The sequence below is a fragment of the Heterodontus francisci genome, chromosome 17 (genome assembly GCF_036365525.1).
Source record: "Heterodontus francisci isolate sHetFra1 chromosome 17, sHetFra1.hap1, whole genome shotgun sequence".
NCBI lineage: Eukaryota > Metazoa > Chordata > Chondrichthyes > Heterodontiformes > Heterodontidae > Heterodontus > Heterodontus francisci.
In genome coordinates, this window is record NC_090387.1 from 5,712,765 (window position 1) to 5,735,489 (window position 22,725).

General features: G+C 50.6%; 1 protein-coding gene across 2 annotated transcripts in view; it reads left to right on the plus strand.

The window, feature by feature from the left end:
• The window catches only part of uba2 (ubiquitin-like modifier activating enzyme 2), a 66,988-nt gene extending 45,547 nt beyond the window's left edge, over positions 1 to 21,441 (plus strand). Inside the window, exons 12-17 of one of the 2 annotated variants that reach the window (XM_068049038.1) lie at positions 4,843 to 4,955; positions 6,385 to 6,540; positions 9,294 to 9,390; positions 16,257 to 16,362; positions 17,330 to 17,466; positions 20,252 to 21,441. In XM_068049038.1, the coding sequence (XP_067905139.1) occupies positions 4,843 to 4,955; positions 6,385 to 6,540; positions 9,294 to 9,390; positions 16,257 to 16,362; positions 17,330 to 17,466; positions 20,252 to 20,439 (797 nt within the window). In that variant the 3' untranslated portion in view covers positions 20,440 to 21,441. The remainder of the gene's footprint in view (positions 1 to 4,842; positions 4,956 to 6,384; positions 6,541 to 9,293; positions 9,391 to 16,256; positions 16,363 to 17,329; positions 17,467 to 20,251) is intronic. The other variant, XM_068049039.1, reaches the window with a different exon arrangement.
• Positions 21,442 to 22,725: the final 1,284 nt, after the last annotated feature.

Sequence of the window (22,725 nt, forward strand, 5' to 3'; positions counted from 1 at the left end):
GCCTCTCAAGGGTTGGCCTTCACAGCCATCAGCAAAGGTGCACCAAGAGAAGGCACCCCATCTAAGTGGGGAGATGGTGGTAATGTCACTGGACTAGTAAACCAGAGGCCCCGGTTAATGCCCTAGGGACATAGGTTCAAATCCCACCATGGCAGCTGATGGAATTTAAATTTAATTAATTAATTTAAAAAAAAAACAGGAATTGAAAGCCAGCAATGATGCCATGATACTATCATCAATTGTCAGTAAAACCCATCTGTTTCACTAGCATCCTTTAGGGAAGGAAATCTGCTGTCCATACCTGGTCTGGCCTACATGTGACTCCAGAACCACACCAATGTTGTTGACTCTTAACTGTCCTCTGAAATGGCCTAGCAAGCCACTCAGTTATTTAGGGCAATTAGGGATGGGCATCAAATGCTGGCCTTGCCAGCAACACCCACATCCCATGAAAGAATTCTAAAAATGGATTGTTTGCTGTGTGTCCATCTTTCATAGGTGGAAGGGTGCCAACTCAAAGTGATGGTGCGAGTATGAGGTCGGAAGCTCATCTCCGGGTCAAATGTGATACCAAGGTTGCGCACAGACTAGCTTAATCTCTTAATTGTTGCCAGGGAGAGGGACGGAGTCAGCAGCTAGAGAACAGAGTTTGGAGCAGGAACTGAAAACAATAGCTTCAGTCTTCCCAATATTTATTGAGTCGTACAGCATAGAAATAGGCCCTTCAGCCCACCCCGTCCATGCCGACCATAATGCCTATCTATACTAATCCCACCTGCCTGCATTAATTCCATATCCCTCTATGCCTTTCTCATTCAAGTACCTGTCCAGATGCCTCTTAAATGTTGCTACTGTTCCTGCCTCCACCACCTCCTCTGGCATCTCATTCCAGATACCCACTATTCTTTGTGTGAAAAATTTACCCCTTTGATCCCCTTTAAACCTCCTCCCTCTCACCTTAAATCTATGCCCTCTAGTTTTAGTCACCCCTGCCATGGGAAACAGACTCTGGCTATCTACCCTATCTATGCTTCTCATAATTTTATATACCTCTATCATGTCCCCTCTCAGTCTCCTTCGCTCCAGGGAAAACAGACCCAGCCTATCCAATCCCTCTTTATAACTCAAGCCCTCCAAACCAGGCAACATCCTTGTGAATCTTTTCCGCACCCTCTCTAGCGTAATCACATCTTTCCTGTAGTGCGGCGACCAGAACTGCTCACAGTACTCCAAATGCGGCCTAACCAACGTTATGTACAACTGTAACATGATGTCCCAACTCTTGTACTCAATGCCTCGGCTGATGAAGGCAAGCATGCCATATGCCTTCTTCACCACCCTGTCTACCTGTGTTGCCACTTTCAGGGAACCAGGTACTTGCACCCCAAGGTGTCTCTGCTCAACAGCACTCCCCAGGGCCCTGCCATTCACTGTATATGTCCTGCCCTGGTTTAACTTCCCAAAATGCATCACTTCACACTTTTCTGCATTAAATTCCATTTGCCAATCCCTTGCCCACTTTCCCAGTTGATCTATATCCTGTTGTAACCTTAGACAACCTTCTTCACTGTCCACTATACCACCAATTTTGGTGTCATCTGCAAACTTACTAATCATGCCCCCTATATTCACATCCAAGTCATTAATATATATGACAAACAACAGAGGGCCCAGCACCGATCCCTGCGGCACACCACTGGTCACCGGCTCCAATCTGAAAAACAACCCTCCACTGCCACCCTCTGCCTCCTATCACCAAGCCAATTTTGTATCCAATTTGCTAGCTCACCCTGGATCCCGTGTGTTCGAACCTTCTGGACCAGCCTACCATGCGGGACCTTGTCAAAGGCCTTGCTAAAGTCCATGTCGACAACATCCATCGTCCTGCCCTCATCAGTCCTCTTGGTCACCTCCTCAAATAACTCAATCAAATTCGTGACACATGATTTCCCACGCACAAAGCCATGCTGACTATCCCTAATCAGACCATGCCTTTCCAAATGCATATAAATCCTGTCTCTCAGAATCCCTTCCAATAACTTTCCCACCACTGATGTAAGGCTCACCGGCCTGTAGTTCCCTGGCTTATCGCTGCTGCCCTTCTTAAATAAAGGCACAACATTAGCTATCCTCCAGTCTTCCAGTACCTCACCCATGGCTGACGATGATACAAAAATCTCTGCCAGGGCCCCAGCAATCTCCTCCCTGGCTTCCCCATTGCATCCTAGGATACACCTTAATGCGCTTCAAAACCTCCAGCACCACCTCCTTTGTAATGTTAAGATGCTCCAGGATATCGCTATTCCCTCCCTTGAACTCACTCGCTTCCATGACCTTCTCCACGGTAAATACAGACGAGAAGTATTCATTTAAGACCTCGCCCATTTCCCGTGGCTCCACACACAGATTACCACGCTGATCCTTAAGGGGACCTACTCTCTCCCTAGCTACCCTTTTACTCTTAATATACTTATAGAATCTTTTAGGATTCTACTTTATCTTATCTGCCTGGGAAATCTCATGGCCCCTTTTTGCCCTCCTAATTTCCTCAAGTGTACTCCTACATTCCCTGTACTTCTCGAGGGACTCACTCGATCCCAGCTGTCTATACCTGACATATGCCTCCTCCTTTGTCCTGACCAGACCCTTAATATCCCTCGTCAACCAAGGTTCCCTAAACTTGCCAACCTTGCCCTTCCATCTAACAGGAACATACTGGCCCTGAACTCTTCCTATCTCACTTTTAAAAGACTCCCACTTGCCAGACGTCCCTTTACCTGTAAACAGCCTCTCCCATTCAACTTTTGAGAGTTCCTGTTTAATTGGAAAGTTTTTGCTCATCTTGCTGCTTTAACATCTCACACTGAAGAGTGCCTGCAGAGTCTCATCGACAGGTTTGCGGCTGCCTGCAATGAATTTGGCCTAACCATCAGCCTCAAGAAAACGAACATCATGGGGCAGGACGTCAGAAATGCTCCATCCATCAATATTGGCGACCATGCTCTGGAAGTGGTTCAAGAGTTCACCTACCTAGGCTCAACTATCACCAGTAACCTGTCTCTAGATGCAGAAATCAACAAGCGCATGGGTAAGGCTTCCACTGCTATGTCCAGACTGGCCAAGAGAGTATGGGAAAATGGCGCACTGACACGGAACACAAAAGTCCGAGTGTATCAGGCCTGTGTCCTCAGTACCTTGCTCTATGGCAGCGAGGCCTGGACAATGTATGCCAGCCAAGAGCGACGTCTCAATTCATTCCATCTTCGCTGCCTCCGGAGAATCCTTGGCATCAGGTGGCAGGACCGTATCTCCAACACAGAAGTCCTCGAAGTGGCCAACATCCCCAGCTTGTACACACTACTGAGTCAGCGGCGCTTGAGATGGCTTGGCCATATGAGACACATGGAAGATGGCAGGATCCCCAAAGACACATTGTACAGCGAGCTCGCCACTGGTATCAGACCCACCGGCCGTCCATGTCTCCGCTTTAAAGACGTCTGCAAACGCGACATGAAATCCTGTGACATTGATCACAAGTCGTGGGAGTCAGTTGCCAGCGTTTGCCAGAGCTGGCTTGCAGCCATAAAGACGGGGCTAAAATGTGGCGAGTCGAAGAGACTTAGTAGTTGGCAGGAAAAAAGACAGAAGCGCAAGGGGAGAGCCAACTGTGTAACAGCCCCGACAAACAAATTTCTCTGCAGCACTTGTGGAAGAGCCTGTCACTCTAGAATTGGCCTTTATAGCCACTCCAGGCACTGCTCCACAAACCACTGACCACCTCCAGGCGTGTATCCATTGTCTCTCGAGATAAGGAGGCCCAAAAGAAAGAAAAGAAAGTATTGGATGTCGGATAAGCAGTCTGAAAGTTTAGCAACAGTGGAGGAGTTGGGAGACGTGGTGATGAGGCAGAGCTGGGTGTCGTCAGCATATATGTGAAAACTAATGCCATGCTTTCAAATGTTATCACCAAGGGGCAGCATGTGGCTGAGAAACAGGGGGCCAAGGATAGATCCTTGGAGGAAACCAGGCATGAGTGCCGAGGGAGGAAGAGAAGCCATTACAAGTGATTCACTGGCTCCGTTTAGATAGATAAGAATGGATCCAGGTGAGAGCAGTCCCACCCAGCTGGACGACAGTGGAGAGGCGTTGGAAGAGGGTGGTGCGGTCAACCACTTCAAAGGCTGTGGACTTATCGAAAGACGAAGAGGGAAGGTTTACCTTTGTCACAGTCACATAGGATGTCATTTGTGACTTTGATAAGAACTGTTCCAGTACAGTGGCAGGAACGGAAACCTAATTGGAGAGATTCAAACATGGAATTCTTGGAAAGATGGGAACGGGTTTGGAGGAAATGACACGTTCAGGGACTTTGGGGAGGAAAGGGAGATTGTAGTTGGCAAGGACGGTGGGTCAAGGGTTGGGCTTTTTTTAGGAGAGGGTGACGAAGGCAGATTTAAAGGAGAGAGGGACTCCTGAAGAGAAGGAACAGTTAATATCTACTAACCTGGGGATGAGGAGGGGAGGTTGGGTCATCAGTTTAGTGGGAATAGGGTCAAGGGAGTAGGAGGTGGGCCTCGTGGGCAAGACGAGCTCGGAGAGGGCATATGGGGAGATAGACAGAAACTGGAGAAAGATGCGAGTTCTGGGCTCGCACAGAGTTTGGCGTTAGAGGAAGTTTGGCCAGGTGGGCTAGTGGAAGGGAGGGACTTGGTTGATTGGATGGTTTCGATTTTAGTATGTGTGCTCATCGCACTTACTGTTGGAGGTGAGGGTGGAGGGGAGAGGGGTTTAAGACCAAGTTTTAAATCAGCGTTCCCATTAATTTGTGTCTCTTACCCGCAGCCATGGCAGGGAACATCATCCCAGCGATTGCCACCACGAACGCCGTGATTGCCGGCTTGATTGTGTTGGAAGGGTTGAAGATTCTCTCCGGGAATCTGGAACAATGCAGGACAGTAAGTCTTTTAAACAAATCAGAGTGCAGGTGAAAGAGGGACAGAAAGCCAGTTAGACAGCTCGAGTTGACCAGGGCATTGCCCTGGGAATGTTGGCTCTCCTGGATGGCAAACCTTGTCCTCATGGCCTGGTCGCCTTGGTTCTCTTCATAAGTGACGTGTGACAAAGACTGATGTAACTACTTAGTCACCTGAGCACGTTGCTCACAATTGTCTGCCTGGGTCTGTTAGCCACTGTTGAATTTATAGTCAACGCTGTGATGGGGCATTTTTCTGAATCTGGGTTCAAGCCCCACTCCAGGACTTTACAGGATCTGGGCTGACACTCCAGTGTAGTGCTGAGGGGAGTACTGCATTGTTGTCGTTAAAACCAAGCCACCATCTACCTGTTGCAGCCATTCACCTGGGCCTTCAAAATACCATGACACTATTTGAAGAAAAGCAAGGAACTCTCTCCATGCCTTCCCAAACCAAGGTTAACTAGCCCTTTGTCTCATGGTGGGACCTTGCTCTACTTTTAATGGTTGCTTTGCTTGCCTTTGATAAAATTAATTCTTGGGATATGGTGTTGCTGGCAAGGCTGGCATTTATTGCCTGTTCTAGTTGTGCAGAAGTAGATGCAATGGAGTGTCTTGCTGGACCTCTAGTGAGGTCAGTTAAGACTCAGCCATTGTTATTGCACTTCATAATAAATAATTGTAGATGAAGTGTATTGAGACATTTGAGAGACCAGGTGCAGTATAACTTTAAAAACTCAGTGTTCGACTAATGTATGTTATAAAGAGGAACAAAATGGTGCTAATCTTTTTTGTTGTGGGTACAGCAACTTATCAAACTCCAGTGTCTGCTTAGTGAAATTTGGCATGTATAGGGGAGACCAAAGCAGGGGGCATAAATATTATAATGTCATCAAAAAATCCAGTAGGAAATTCAGGAGAAATTCTTTAGCCAGACAGTGGTGAGAATATGGAACTTGCTACAACATGGTGTGGTTGAGGTAAATAGTATCGATGTATTCAAGCTAGACACACAAGGGAGAAAAGACCAGAAGGACATGTTGATTGAGTGAGATAAATTAGGGTGGGAGGAGGCTTGTGTGGAGCATATACACCAACATGAACCAGGTGATCGAAACGGCCTGTTTCTGTGCTGTGAATACTATGTTATGTAGGTTCCCCCAGTGTCTTTGTAGGGAACAGCATGTCGATCAATATATCGCTGAACCCCACAGAGTGGGAAGGGATCCTGATTCGTTGGCCTCAGTACCTCTGAGCAAGGTTGGGGAATCAGCAAGCAAATAAATATTTACAGATCAAGCTTAATTTCAATCTCTGGAGGATGGTCTGTGAATTTTCCAGTTTTGTGTAACACAGAGAGAAGGCTTGATCTATATGAGCACATTTTAACCATTGACTTCTTGTGTGTTTAGATCTTTTTGAACAAGCAGCCCAACCCGCGGAAGAAGTTGCTGGTTCCGTGTACCCTGGACCCCCCCAACCCCAGCTGCTACGTGTGTTCCATCAAGCCCGAAGTCACAGTCAAACTCAACACTCACAAAGTCTCCATCCAAGTGTTGCAGGACCGGGTAAAGCCTTGTGTTCTATGTAAGCTGGAGGGGAACCTGACAATCCCATCACCATCTCGACTTGTAAACAGAATATTGACATTTCCGCCACTTCTCCGCCTGTTCTGCCCCTTCCTCCTCCCTCCCCCCTCCCCTTCCTCCTCCCTCCCCCCTCCCCTTCCTCCTCCCTCCCCCCTCCCCTTCCTCCTCCCTCCCCCCTCCCCTTCCTCCTCCCTCCCCCCTCCCCTTCCTCCTCCCTCCCCCCTCCCCCTTCCTCCTCCCTCCCCCCTCCCCTTCCTCCTCCCTCCCCCTCCCCTTCCTCCTCCCTCCCCCCTCCCTCCTCCCTCCCCTTCCTCCTCCCTCCCCTTCCTCCTCCCTCCCCCCTCCCCTCCCTCCCCCCTCCCCTCCCTTCCCTCCTCCCTCCCCTCCCTTCCCCTCCTCCCTCCCCTCCCTTCCCTCCTCCCTCCCCTCCCTTCCTCCTCCCTCCCCTCCTTTCCTCCTCCCTCCCCTCCTTTCCTCCTCCCTCCCCTCCTTTCCTCCTCCCTCCCCTCCTTTCCTCCTCCCTCCCCTCCTTTCCTCCTCCCTCCCCTCCTTTCCTCCTCCCTCCCCTCCTTTCCTCCTCCCTCCCCTCCTTTCCTCCTCCCTCCCCTCCTTTCCTCCTCCCTCCCCTCCTTTCCTCCTCCCTTCCTCCCCCCTCCCCCCCTCCTCCTCCCTCCCCCCCTCCTCCTCCCTCCCCCCATCCTCCTCCTTCCCCCCTCCCCCTCCCTTCCCCCCTCCCTCCCCCTTTCCCCCCTCTCTCCCCCTTTCCCCCCTCTCTCCCCCTTTCCCCCCTCTCTCCCCCTTTCCCCCCTCTCTCCCCCTTTCCCCCCTCTCTCCCCCTCTCTCCCCCTTTCCTCCTTCCTCCCCCCTCCCCCTCCTTCCTCCCCCCTCCCCCTCCTTCCTCCCCCTCCCCCTCCTTCCTCCTCCCTTCCCTCCCCCTCCTTCCTCCTCCCTCCCCCCTCGCTCCCCCCTTCCCCCCTCCCTTCCCCCCTCCCTTCCCCCCTTGCTCCGCCCCCCTTGCTCCGCCCCCCCTTGCTCCGCCCCCCTTGCTCCGCCCCCCCTTGCTCCGCCCCCCCTTGCTCCGCCCCCCCTTGCTCCGCCCCCCCTTGCTCCGCCCCCCCTTGCTCCGCCCCCCCTTGCTCCGCCCCCCCTTGCTCCGCCCCCCCTTGCTCCGCCCCCCCTTGCTCCGCCCCCCCTTGCTCCGCCCCCCCTTGCTCCGCCCCCCCTTGCTCCGCCCCCCCTTGCTCCGCCCCCCCTTGCTCCGCCCCCCCTTGCTCCGCCCCCCCTTGCTCCGCCCCCCCTTGCTCCGCCCCCCCTTGCTCCGCCCCCCCTTGCTCCGCCCCCCTTGCTCCGCCCCCCCTTGCTCCGCCCCCCCTTGCTCCGCCCCCCCTTGCTCCGCCCCCCCTTGCTCCGCCCCCCCTTGCTCCGCCCCCCCTTGCTCCGCCCCCCCTTGCTCCGCCCCCCCTTGCTCCGCCCCCCCTTGCTCCGCCCCCCTTGCTCCGCCCCCCTTGCTCCGCCCCCCTTGCTCCGCCCCCCTTGCTCCGCCCCCCTTGCTCCGCCCCCCTTGCTCCGCCCCCCTTGCTCCGCCCCCCTTGCTCCGCCCCCCTTGCTCCGCCCCCCTTGCTCCGCCCCCCTGCTCCGCCCCCTTGCTCCGCCCCCCTTGCTCCGCCCCCCTTGCTCCGCCCCCCTTGCTCCGCCCCCCTTGCTCCGCCCCCCTTGCTCCGCCCCCCTTGCTCCGCCCCCCTTGCTCCGCCCCCCTTGCTCCGCCCCCCTTGCTCCGCCCCCCTTGCTCCGCCCCCCTTGCTCCGCCCCCCTTGCTCCGCCCCCCTTGCTCCGCCCCCCTTGCTCCGCCCCCCTTGCTCCGCCCCCCTTGCTCCGCCCCCCTTGCTCCGCCCCCTTGCTCCGCCCCCCTTGCTCCGCCCCCCTTGCTCCGCCCCCCTTGCTCCGCCCCCCTTGCTCCGCCCCCCTTGCTCCGCCCCCCTTGCTCCGCCCCCCTTGCTCCGCCCCCCTTGCTCCGCCCCCCTTGCTCCGCCCCCCTTGCTCCGCCCCCTTGCTCCGCCCCCCTTGCTCCGCCCCCCTTGCTCCGCCCCCCTTGCTCCGCCCCCCTTGCTCCGCCCCCCCTTGCTCCGCCCCCCCTTGCTCCGCCCCCCCCTTGCTCCGCCCCCCCCTTGCTCCCCCCCCCCCCTTGCTCCCCCCCCCCCCTTGCTCCCCCCCCCCCCTTGCTCCCCCCCCCCCCCTTGCTCCCCCCCCCCCTTGCTCCCCCCCCCCCCTTGCTCCGCCCCCCCCTCGCTCCGCCCCCCCCTCGCTCCGCCCCCCCTCGCTCCGCCCCCTCCGCTCCTCCCTCCCCCCTCCGCTCCTCCCTCCCCCTTTTTGCTAGTCAAGCCTATTAGGATTGTTTGGAACAAAGGCAGGTGGATTGAGTTCAGATGCAGATCAACCACGATTCAACTGAATGACAGAGCAGGTTCAAGATGCTGTTCTCCTCCTTCACCTGCTTTAGAGAAAGTCCCTGACCCATTTTGGAGGGCCTTATTTTCAAGGGAGCATCACAGTCAATGCCCCTTTAAAAAAATGGCCTTGCGTATTGATATATAAATTGTACATTCTGGGCTCGTCAGTCTAGATGCTAGTTCATTTCGCCCAATTATGTTAACATTGTCTGGGTTATTTGGCGTAGAGTTGCAGGTTCTGTGATAATTTCTGCACTAAGAGTCAGTCTTCTGTTTTTGCTCCAGATTTTGAAGGATAAATTTGGGATGGTGGCTCCAGATGTGCAGATAGAAGATGGCAAGGGAACTATCCTCATCTCCTCCGAGGAGGGAGAAACAGAAGGTACATTTTTTATTTCTAGACCCTTTTCCACACTTTTAGAATCATAGAGTTATACAGCACAGAAACAGGCCCTTCAGCCTATCGTGTCCATGCCGGCCATCAAGCACCTAATTATTCTAATCCCATTTTCCAGCACTTGGCCCGTAGCCTTGTATGCTATGGCATTTCAAGTGCTCATCTAAATACTTAAATGTTGTGAGGGTTCCTGCCTCTACCACGTCTTCAGGCAGTGCGTTCCAGATTCCAACCACCCTCTGAGTGAAAACATTTTTCCTCAAATCCCCTCTAAACCTCCTGCCCCTTACCTTAAATCTATGCCCTGGTTATTGACACCTCTGCTAAGGGAAAAAGTTTCTTCCTATTTATGCTCCTCATAATTTTGTATACCTCAATCAGGTCCCCCTCAGCCTTTTCTGCTCTAATGAAAACAACCCTAGCCTAGGGCGGCACAGTGGCGCAGTGGTTAGCAATGCAGCCTCACAGCTCCAGGGACCCGGGTTCGATTCTGGGTACTGCCTGTGTGGAGTTTGCAAGTTCTCCCTGTGTCTGCGTGGGTTTTCTCCGGGTGCTCCGGTTTCCTCCCACAAGCCAAAAAGACTTGCAGGTTGATAGGTAAATTGGCCATTATAAATTGTCACTAGTCTAGGTAGGTGGTAGGGAAATATAGGGACAGGTGGCGATGTTTGGTAGGAATATGGGATTAGTGTAGGATTAGTATAAATGGGTGGTTGATGGTCGGCACAGACTCGGTGGGCTGAAGGGCCTGTTTCAGTGCTGTATCTCTAATCTAAATCTAAATCTAATCTATCCAGTCTCTCTTCATAGCTGAAATGCTCCAGCCCAGGCAACATCCTGGTGAATCTCCTTTGCACCCTCTTCAGTGCAGTCACATCCTTCCTATAGTGTGGTGACCAGAACTCTACACAGTACTCCAGCTGTGGCCTAACTAGCCTTTTATACAGCTCCATCATAACCTCCCTGCTCTTATATTCTATGCCTCGGCTAATAACGGCAAGTATCCCATATGCCTTCCTAACCACCTTATCTACCTTCAAGGATCTATGGACAAGTACACCAAGGTCCCTCTCTACTTCCTAGGTCCTACCATCCATTGTATATTCCCTTGCCTTGTTAGTCCTCCCAAAATGCATCATCTCACACTTTTCTGGATTAAATTCCATTTGCCACTGCTCTGCCCATCTTACCAGCTCATCTATATTGTCCTGTAATCTAAGGCTTTCCTCCTCACTATTTACCATACCGCCAATTTTTGTGTCATCTGTGAACTTACTGATCATACCTCCTATGTTCATGTCTAAATCATTAATGTACACTACAAACAGCAAGGGTCCCAGCACCGATCCCTGTGCTACCCCACTGGTCACGGGCGTCTATTCGCAAAAACAACCCTTGACCATCACCCTCTGCCTCCTTCCACTAAGCCAATTTTGGATCCAAATTGCCCTGGATCCCATGGGCTCTTACCTCCCATGCGGGACCTTATCAAAAGCCTTCGTGAAGTCCATGTAGACTACATCAACTGCTTTACCCTCATCTACACACCTAGTCACTTCCTCGAAAAATTCAGTCAGATTTGTTAGACATGATCTCCTCCTGACAAAGCCATGTTGACTATCCCTGATTAATCCCTGCCTCTCCAAGTGGAGATTAATCCTATCGCTCAGAATTTTTTCCAGTAGTTTCCCTACCATTATAGGCCTCACTGGTCTATAATTACCTGGTTTGTCCCTGCTACCCTTCTTGGATAATGGTGCCACATTCGCTGTCCTCCAGTCCTCTGGCACCTCGCCTGTGGCCAGAGAGGATTTGAAAATTTGTGTCATAGCCCCTGCAATCTCCTCCCTTGCCTCGCATAGCAGCCTGGGTATCATCTGGGCATGGGGATTTATCCACTTTTAAGCCCACTAAAACCGCTAATATCTCCTCCCTTTCAATGCTAATATGTTCAAGTATATCACAGTCCCCCTCCCTGATCTCTACACCTACATCGTCCTTCTCCGTAGTGAACACGGATGAAAAGTAATCATTTAAAACCGCGCCTACGTTCTCCGGCTCCAGACGCACATTGCCACTTTGGTCCCTAATGGGCCCTACTCTTTCCCTGGTTATTGTATTGCCCTTAATATACTTATAAAACACTTGAGATTTTCCTTTATCTTGCCCGCCAGTGCTTTCACATGCCCCCTCTTCACTCTCCCAATTAATGTTTTTAAGTACCCGTCCTGCACTTTCTATACTCCTGTAGTGCCTCCGCTGTTTTCAGCCCTCTGAATCTGCCATTCTTTTCCTGATCCAATCCTCTATATCCCTTGACATCCAGGGTTCCCTGGACTTGTTGGTCCTACCCTTCACCTTTACGGGAACATGTTGGCTCTGAACTCTCACTATTTCCTCTTTGAATGACTCCCACTGATCTGATGTAGACTTTCCTGCAAGTAGCTACTCCCAGTCCACTTTGGAAATATCCTGTTTTATCACATTGAAATCGGTCTTCCCCCAATTCAGTACCTTTATTTCCAGTTCCTCTAAGTCCTTTTCCATAATAACCTTAAATCTTAGAGTTATGGTCACTATCCCTGAAATGCTCCCCCACTGACACTTCTACCACTTGTCCGGCTTCATTCCCTAAGATTAGTTCCAGTACCGCCCCTACTCTTGTACGTGCTTCTACGTGCTGGCTCAAAAAGCTCTCCTTGATGCACTTTAAGAATTCTGCCCCCCTTTCAGCCTTTTGCACCAAGACTATCCCAGTTAATATTGGGAGAAGTTGAAATCCCCTACTATTATTACCCTATTATTTTTACACCCCTGAGATTTGCCTACATATCTGCTCCTCTATCTCTCCCTGACTGTTTGGAGGCCTGTAGTACACTCCCAGCAAAGTGATTGTCTCCCTTTTTGTTTTTAAGTTCTACCCATATGGCCTCATTTGAGGAACCTTCTAAGACATCATCCCTCCTTACTGCAGTAATTGACTCCTTGATCAATAGTGCAATGCCACCTCCTCTTTTACACCCCACACCCACCCCGCCCGTCCCTGCCATGCCTGAAGATTCTATACCCTGGAATATTGAGTTGCCAGTCCTGCCCTTCCCCCAACCATGTCTCTGTGATAGCAATAATATCATATTCCCATGTGCTAATCAACGCCCTCAATTCATCTGATTTACTTGCACTTAAAATAGATGCAATCCAGCCTTGCATTATTCGCTTGTGCCTTAACAGGTCTATATTTGCTCTGCCTTCCAGACTAATTTACTTTCTCTTCTATATTTGGCTGTGCATCTACTGTACCTCCACTCTGTATCCCATCCTCCTGCCAAATTAATTTTAACCCCCCTGCCGCCTCAACAGCACTAGCAAACCTTCTTGCAAGGATGTTGGTCCTGTTCAGTTCAGGTGCAACCCATCCGACTTGTACTGGTCCCACCTTCGCCAGAAACAGACCCAGCGATCCAGGAAACTAAAGCCCTCCCTTCTGCACCATCTCTTCAGTCACGCATTCATCTGCTCTAACCTCCTATTCCTATACTCACTAGCACGTGGCACCGGGAGTAATCCAGAGATTACAACCTTTAAGGTCCTGCTTTTTCATCAGCTACCTAGTTCCCTACATTCTTGTTGCAGCACCTCATCCCTCTTTCTACCAGTGTGAGCCACAACCTCTGACTGCTCACCCTCCACCTTCAGAATATCCTGCAGCCACTCCGTGACATCCTTGACCCGAGCATCAAGGAGGCAACATACCATCCTGGAGTCACATTTGCGGCCACAGAAACGCCTATCTGTACCCCTTACGATAGAATCCCCTATCACTGTAGCTCCCCCACTCTTTTTCCTCCTCTCCTGTGCAGCTGAGCCACCCATGGTGCTACAGACTTGGCTGTTGTTGCATTCCCCTGAGAAGCTATCTGCTGCAACAGTATCCAAAGCGGAAAATCTGTTAGATAGGGAAATGGACCCAGTGGACTCCTGCAATACCTACTAGTTCTTCTGCTCTGCCTGGTGATCACCCATTCCCTTTCTGCCTGAGCAGTCTTTACCTGCGGTGTGACTACCTCCCTGTACATGCTATCCATGACGATCTCAGCCTTGCGGATGCTCCCCAGCTGCCGCTCCAGATCCGAAATGCGGATTTTGAATAGCTGCTGCTGGAGACACTTCCTGCACACGTGTTCACCCTGGACACTGGAAGTGTCCCTGACTTTCCATATTGCACAGGAGGAGCACTCCACACTGCCAAGCTGCCCTGCCACGACTTACCTTTAATTCACTCCCTTAAATTACTCAAAAAATTAGAGATTATTTACACTAAGGACCTTGATTCCCTAAAATATACTATTTACTGTATAAAAAAACTGTAGTCCTTGCCTTTCTCTTCACTTTCGTTACTAACCCACTTTATTTATTTTAGTCACTTACCAGATACTCACCAAACAGGTAGTTTCTTCCCAAACTCATCACCTACTTGCTTGCCTGTGATGATTGATGCTATGTTTGATTTAAATTAAACTAAAAGCTTACCTGTCTGCTCACCCTGGCGGCTCTCTGTTTCACTTCTCTCTCTGTTGATCGTGACGTCACTTTGATGTCACTTCTCACTCCTTCCCGCAGTCGCTGCTCTTTTAAACTGTGCCAGTCTCACTCCTTCCCGCAGTCGCTGCTCTTTTAAACTGTGCCAGTCTCACTCCTTCCCGCAGTCGCTGCTCTTTTAAACTGTGCCAGTCTCATTCGGTCTCACTCCTACCCGCCGTCGCTGCTCTTTTAAACTGCGCCGGTCTCACTCCTTCCCGCTGCTGCTCTTTTAAACTCTGCCGGTCTCACTCCTTCCCACTGCTGCTGCTCTCAAACTCTGCCAGTCTCACTCAGTCTCTCTCCTTCCTGCCGCAGCTCTTTTAAACTGTGCTGGTCTCACTCCTTCCCGCCGTCGCTGTTCTTTTAAACTGTGCCGGTCTCACCTGTGCCGGTCTCACTCAGTCTTACTCCTACCTGCCGCTGCTCTTTCAAACTGTGCTGGTCTCACTCAGTCTCATTCCTTCCCGCCGCTGCTGCTCATTTAAACTGTGCCAGTCTCACTCCTTCCCGCCGCCGCTGCTCTTTTAAACTGTGCCAGTCTCACTCCTTCCCGCCACCGCTGCCTTTTTAAACTGTGCCAGTCTCACTCCTTCCCGCCGCCGCTGCTATTTTAAACTGTGCCGGTCTCACTCCTTCCCGCCGCCGCTGCTCTTTTAAATTGTGCCGGTCTCACTCCTTCCCGCCGCCGCTGCTCTTTTAAATTGTGCCGGTCTCACTCCTTCCCGCCGCCGCTGCTCTTCTAAACTGTGCCGGTCTCACTCCTTCCCGCCACCGCTGCTCTTTTAAACTGTGCCAGTCTCACTCAGTCTCACTCCTTCCCGCCGCCGCTGCTCTTTTAAACTGTGCCGGTCTCACTCCTTCCCGCCGCCGCTGCTCTTTTAAACTGTGCCAGTCTCACTCCTTCCCGCCGCCGCTGCTCCTTTAAACTGTGCCAGTCTCACTCCTTCCCGCCGCTGCTGCTCTTTTAAACTGTGCCGGTCTCACTCCTTTCCGCCACCGCTGCTCTTTTAAACTGTGCCAGTCTCACTCCTTCCCGCCGCCGCTGCTCTTTTAAACTGTGCCGGTCTCACTCCTTCCCGCCGCCGCTGCTCTTTTAAACTGTGCCAGTCTCACTCAGTCTCACTCCTTCCCACTGCCGCTGCTCTTTTAAACTGTGCCGGTCTCACTCCTTCCCGCCACCGCTGCTCTTTTAAACTGTGCCAGTCTCACTCAGTCTCACTCCTTCCCGCCACCGCTGCTCTTTTAAACTGTGCCAGTCTCACTCCTTCCCGCCACCGCTGCTCTTTTAAACTGTGCCAGTCTCACTCCTTCCCGCCGCCGCTGCTCTTTTAAACTGTGCCAGTCTCACTCCTTCCCGCCGCCGCTGCTCTTTTAAACTGTGCCAGTCTCACTCCTTCCCGCCGCCGCTGCTATTTTAAACTGTGCCGGTCTCACTCCTTCCCGCCGCCGCTGCTCTTTTAAATTGTGCCGGTCTCACTCCTTCCCGCCGCCGCTGCTCTTTTAAATTGTGCCGGTCTCACTCCTTCCCGCCGCCGCTGCTCTTCTAAACTGTGCCGGTCTCACTCCTTCCCGCCACCGCTGCTCTTTTAAACTGTGCCAGTCTCACTCAGTCTCACTCCTTCCCGCCGCCGCTGCTCTTTTAAACTGTGCCGGTCTCACTCCTTCCCGCCACCGCTGCTCTTTTAAACTGTGCCAGTCTCACTCCTTCCCTCCGCCGCTGCTCTTTTAAACTGTGCCGGTCTCACTCCTTCCCGCCACCGCTGCTCTTTTAAACTGTGCCAGTCTCACTCATGTACCTGGCGGAGAAGCTCTGTAAGTTGAGCTCGTGCCTCTGAGCCAGGATAACTACACTTCTCTTCAAAATAATGCAGTGGGATCTTTGATGTCCTCCTTTAATGTCTCATCTGGAGATCTACGACAGTGCAGCACTCCTTTGGTACTGTACTGGGAGTGTCAGCCTGGATTATGTGCCCAGGTCACTGGAGGGGAACCCACAACTTTGTGACTCCCATGGAAGTACTACCCACTGAACCACAGCTGATTTGCTGGGCCAGTGGCTTGCTCCTGTGCTTTAATGCTATGCTTCTTCAAGTGCAAGAACCAAGGATTCTTGATGGGGTATCACATCTGAGTCTGATTCCACCCTTACATTCCAGAAGGATGCAGTAGATAAATAGTCAAGAGTGGGAGCCCTTGCTTAATTAGTTAAGATGGTGAAGGCCAGGGATTGGCTATTTTATGTTTGACATATCTTTTATTATCCCTCCCAGCAAACAATAACAAGAACCTGTCCGAGTTTGGGATCTGCAATGGAAGCCGACTCCAAGTAGATGATTTCTTACAAGACTATGCTCTGACTGTAACCCTGCTGCACAGGTGAGGAACCAGCCCTTGCCCTGTCACATCACCTTTACTGATCTAAAGGGTACGATGTTGTGCTGCTTTTATGGTCTCTATAACGAACATGCTACAACAGGTGGCCTCATCTCAAGCTTTCCCCACTTCCCCTCTCCCTCCTTTCTCCTGAATTGTTAACTCTTTTCCTTGGGTAAGGTTGTATGGCTGTTGGTCACACTCTGGTACCTTATTCAGTTGAACCAAGACTTTGAGTGACAGATTCAGCTGCATGGCAACACCACAGCCAAGCATAGACCAATCGTCTCCAGTGTCTGCATACCATCCTTTCTGATTAAGAAGAGACATTCCTGCCTCCATGGGCTGGAGGGTTGAAGTCGCTTGCAGGGCCCCAGCTGGTTTTATCAAGAAATTTAGTAGAGATCAGGAAGTGAACTTGCCCCTTCTGGATGTGTATCGTCGCTGCCACCTAGGGCAGTGGTTTTACACAGGGGCGGGATGGTGGAAGATCCATCTGTATTTCTCTTTTGTAATGCACCTTTGGGGCTGTTTTTTTGTATTCATTTGTGGGATGTGGGCAACACTGGCTAGGCCAGCATTTATTACCCCATCCCTAATTGCCCTTTGAGAAGGTGGTGGTGAGCTGCTGCCTTGAACTGCTACAGTCCTTGGGCTGTAAGTACACCAACAGTGCTGTTAGGAAGGGAGTTCCACGATTTTGACCCAGCGACAGTTAAGGAACAGCGATTATAGTTCCAAGTCAGGATGGTGTGTGTCTTATGGGGAGCTTGCAGGCGGTGGTGTTCCCATGCATCTGCTGCCCTTGTCCTTCTAGGTGGTAGAGGTCGTGGGTTTGGAAAGTGTTGTCAAAGGAGCCTTGGTGAGTTGCAGTACATCTTGTAGATGGTACACACTGCTGACTGTGCGTTGGTGGTGGAGGGAGTGAATGTTGAGCTTTTTTTTTTTGTGTTGTGACGGTCACTTGCAGTGAAGATTTGGAGAAGGACATAGAATTTGAGGTGGTTGGAGACACCCCTGACAAAGCTCCTCAAAAACCAAATGAGGAAGACGGCAAGGCCATAACCAACGGCAGCGACGATGGAGCCCAACCTTCCACATCCAAAGGTAATGACTTCCTGCATCCATCCTTCACCCTCCCCACCCCTCCCCCGCACTCTTCCTGATCAAGCTGTGAAAGACGATAATAAATGCAAATCTTTTTCTTTCACTGGCATGAGTGGGACCTTGACGGTGATTTTTTATTTGTTCATGGGATATGAGCTTCACTGGCAAGGCCAGCATTTGTTCATCCCTAATTGCCCTTGAGAAGGTGGTGGTGAGCCATCGCCTTGAACAGCTGCAATCCATCTGGTGCAGGTACACCCACAGTGCTGTTCGGGAGAGAGTTCCTAGATTTTGACCCAGTGACACTGAAGGAACGGAGGTATATTTCTAAGTCAGGATGGTGTGTGGTTTGGAGGGAAACTTACAGGTGGTGGTGTTCCCATGTGTCTGCTGGCCTTGTAGTTCCAGGTGGTAGAGGTTGCGGGTTTGCAAGGTCCTGTTGCAGGAGGCTTGGTGAATTGCTGCAGTGCTTATTGAAGATGGTACACACTGCTGCCACTGTGCGCCGGTGGTGGACGGAGTGAATGTTTTTATTTGTTTCATGGGGTGTGGGTGTCGCTAGCAATGCCAGCATCCTTAACAGTCCATCTTAAGGTGATGGATGGGGTGCTGATCAAGTGGGCTGCTTTGCCCTGGAGGGTGTCAAGCTTGCGTGTTGGAACTGCACTCCTGACATGTGCCTTGTAGATGGCGGGCAAGCTTTGGGGAGTCAGGAGGTGAGTTACTTGCTGCAGAATTCCCAGCCTCTGACCTGCTCTTGTAGCCACAGTATTTATATGGCTGGTCCAGTTCAGTTTCTGGTCAATGGTAATCCCCAGGATGTAAATAGTGAGGGAATCAGCGATGGTCATGCCATTGAATGTCATGGGGAGATGGTTAGATTCTCTCATTGGAAACGGTCATTGCCCACCACTTCAGTGGCGTGAGTGTTACTTGCCACTTATCAGCCCAAGCCTCAATATTGACCAGTTGTTGATCAATTACCTGAGGATGTGAAGTGTCACCGGGGCTAGGCCATGGCAGAGGGAAGTTGAGAGTCAAAAATGTTGGTGTGGGTCTGGAGTCACAGACAGGCCCAGACCAGGTAAGGACACTAAGTTTCCTTCTCTAAAGCACATTAGTGAACCAGTTGGGTTTTTATGACAATCAGACGCCTCATGGCCACTTTAACTGAGACCAGTTTTTTATTTCCAGATTCTTTTTGTAAACTGATTTCAAATTGCAAAAGCAGCCGCAGTGGGATTTCAACTCCCGAACTCTGGATTGTTATTAATCCAGAATCAGAGTAAAAGGATGTGAAGTGTCATTGGGACTCTCAGTCTGTCACCATAATCTCAGCAAAGTATTTATACAAGCTTTACAGACCTTAGGATGTCCCAATGCGCTCTACAAACAATGAAATTCTTTTGAAGGATAGTCACTGCTATAATGTAGGAATGCTGTCAATTTGCACACAGCAAGCTCCCACAAACAGCAATGTAATAATGACTAAATAATCTGTTTTGTTGATGTTGCTTGAGGAATAAATATTGGTCAGGACACCAGGGAGAACTTTACTCTCCTTTTCAAAATGCTGCCATAGGATCTTTTATATCTACCTGAGAGGACAAACTGGACCTCATCTGAAAGACAGCATCTCCAACAGTGTAGTACTCCCTCAGTACTGCACTTGGAGTGTCAGCCTGGATTTTGTACTCAAGTCATTGGAGCGGAATTAGAAACGTAGGCAAGAGTGGTCTCACTGAGCAACAGCTGACAACTAATGAACGTGAATGCAAGGGGTCGTCTGGAGTTTTTCAGTATTTGCAGGCAGTCCCCGGGACCGTGTCGGTATTTGCAGGCAGTCCCCGGGACCATGTCGGCATCTTCCTGAGGTTTGTTGTATAGAAGGTTGAGTTGTTCTGATTCTGGATTAAGAATAATCCAGAGTTCGGAAGTTGAAATCCCACTGCGACTGTTTTTTTTGCAATTTGAAATCAGTTTATAAAAAGAATCTGGAAATTTAAAAAACTGGTCTCAGTTAAAGTGGCCATGAGATGACTGATTGTCATAAAAACCCAACTGGTTCACTAATGTCCTTTAGAGAAGGAAACTTAGTGTCCTCACCTGATCTGGGCCTGTCTGTGACTCCAGACCCACACCAACATTTTTGACTCTTAACTTCCCTGTGCCATGGCCTAGCAAGACACTTGGACAACATGGGGACAGGCAATAAATTCCAGCCTTGCCCGGAATGCCGACCACCCAAAGTTTTTTTTTAAATGTTCAGAAGCAACTGCTGTAATCTGGTGATGTCACTAACTCAACAAGGCACAGGCAAAGTCCACCTCCATTATCACGGAGCTGATTCTCAGTCTATAAACTCATCATGCCGGCTATGACATACTTTGTGAGCCTGCAATAACTCTGGGCTGGAGAGTAGGTTCCAGAGCATGCTTCTGTTAAACCTCACTGTTCCATTAGGATGTTTGAATTTACAGCCCATTTTCTTACTCAGTGAGTTGTGATCTGGAACGCGCTGCCTGAAAGGGCAATAGAAGCAGATTCAATAGTAACTTTCAAAAGGAAATTGGATAAATACTTGATGAGGGAAAAACATTTGCTGCACTTTGAGGAAAGAGCGGGGGGTGGTGGGACTAATTAGATAGTTCTTTCAAAGGGCTGGCACAGGCTGGATGGGCCAAATGGCTGCCTCATATGTTGTATCATTCTATGGTTCTATGACAACGCTGCCTGTACAAGGCACCCCATTCCCCTACCTTTATAACCGTGTCCTGTTCTTCAGCTTCAGAGCAGGACGATGTGCTGATCGTTGACTCGGACGAAGAGATGCCCTCATCTAGCGGAGTGGAGGCCAACATGGAGAGCCGGAGCCTAAAGAGGAAGATGGAGGATGAGACGGAGGGTGTTGGCATTAAGCGAATATGCACCGAGCAGGAGGAGGAGGAGGACGATATCATCGCGTTGGATTGAGTGGCATGTTGGAGTTTGACGCTGCTCTTTTTCTCTCACGCCGTGCTGTGTCGTCAGTTAGGCAGTAAGGGTGGGTGGGGGAAATGAACCCTGTGACAAGTCACAGCCTTAAACTATCTGATCAAAGTTAAAGAGGCAGTTGGGGGAAGACACCGTGAGCAGCTGAGAGTCACATTATCAAACAAGTTTGGACAGCAATGCCTGGCACCTTGCTGGATATGAATTGCCAACCAAATCTTATGGCTCGCTGTTCAATATGATTTTGTTCTCGAGCACCGTTTCCCCTCCCCGGCTTTGATACTACTTATGGCATTCGCTGTTGAAGAAGTACTAAAAATGTTCCTCTTTGTATAACAACAGCGACATGTTTTGTAAATTGCTGTAAACACTTCATTTCTCCCCAAGCCTGTTTGTACTTCCTGACATCAGAGCCTCTTTTATCAGATTCAGGGGTGTCTCCTTGTGTCTTGTTACAGTTTGTAGTTATTTATACGTGACTTTTGTATAACGCAGATATCAACTTTTTTTGTTCATACTTTATGCAGATTCCAATAATCAGATCTCTAGTCAACTCCAGTGACCAGATCCCGAGTCGATCCCAATGACCAAATCCCGAGGGGACCTCTGTGGTCAGGTCCTGAGGGAGCCCATCTCCAGGCATTCTCCGTAACGTGATTCCCTGCCAAGGTGCGAGTGAGTTTGTATAGGGAACTGAAGTCGGGGTGGCCTAGGGATCTAGCATTATCAGAGAGGGGTCATTTGCTCCATAGTTTAGGGAGAGTAGAAGAAATCTGTAATTTGCGGTTGGACTGTTCTGTATCTGTTACTGATCCAATCGACCTGTTCAATGTTGAGAAAGAGATTGCTGATGGTGTAGCTAAAAGTATTTTTGTAGCAAATTGACATTGTTGTTTCAGTAATTTTTTTTGTATCCAAATTGACTGTAAAACGTACCGAAAAGCTTTGTTACAAATTGCAGTTTTCATGATTAAAACATTCACTGTGTACAGTTCCTGTGTCTTCAGTCAACAAGTGGCACTCTCAGAACTCTTCTTTTGGGCCTCCTTATCTCGAGAGACAATGGATACGCGCCTGGAGGTGGTCAGTGGTTTGTGAAGCAGCGCCTGGAGTGGCTATAAAGGCCAATTCTGGAGTGACAGGCTCTTCCACAGGTGCTGCAGAGAAATTTGTTTGTTGGGGCTGTTGCACAGTTGGCTCTCCCCTTGCGCCTCTGTCTTTTTTCCTGCCAACTACTAAGTCTCTTCGACTCGCCACAATTTAGCCCTGTCTTTATGGCTGCCCGCCAGCTCTGGCGAATGCTGGCAACTGACTCCCACGACTTGTGATCAATGTCACACGATTTCATGTCACGTTTGCAGACGTCTTTATAACGGAGACATGGACGGCCGGTGGGTCTGATACCAGTGGCGAGCTCGCTGTACAATGTGTCTTTGGGGATCCTGCCATCTTCCATGCGGCTCACATGGCCAAGCCATCTCAAGCGCCGCTGACTCAGTAGTGTGTATAAGCTGGGGGTGTTGGCCGCTTCAAGGACTTCTGTGTTGGAGATATAGTCCTGCCACCTGATGCCAAGTATTCTCCGAAGGCAGCGAAGATGGAATGAATTGAGACGTCGCTCTTGGCTGGCATACGTTGTCCAGGCCTCGCTGCCGTAGAGCAAGGTACTGAGGACACAGGCCTGATACACTCGGACTTTTGTGTTCCGTGTCAGTGCGCCATTTTCCCACACTCTCTTGGCCAGTCTGGACATAGCAGTGGAAGCCTTACCCATGCGCTTGTTGATTTCTGCATCTAGAGACAGGTTACTGGTGATAGTTGAGCCTAGGTAGGTGAACTCTTGAACCACTTCCAGAGCGTGGTCGCCAATATTGATGGATGGAGCATTTCTGACATCCTGCCCCATGATGTTCGTTTTCTTGAGGCTGATGGTTAGGCCAAATTCATTGCAGGCAGACGCAAACCTGTCGATGAGACTTTGCAGGCATTCTTCAGTGTGAGATGTTAAAGCAGCATCGTCAGCAAAGAGGAGTTCTCTGATGAGGACTTTCCGTACTTTGGACTTCGCTCTTAGACGGGCAAGGTTGAACAACCTGCCCCCTGATCTTGTGTGGAGGAAAATTCCTTCTTCAGAGGATTTGAACGCATGTGAAAGCAGCAGGGAGAAGAAAATCCCAAAAAGTGTGGGTGCGAGAACACAGCCCTGTTTCACACCACTCAGGATAGGAAAGGGCTCTGATGAGGAGCCACCATGTTGAATTGTGCCTT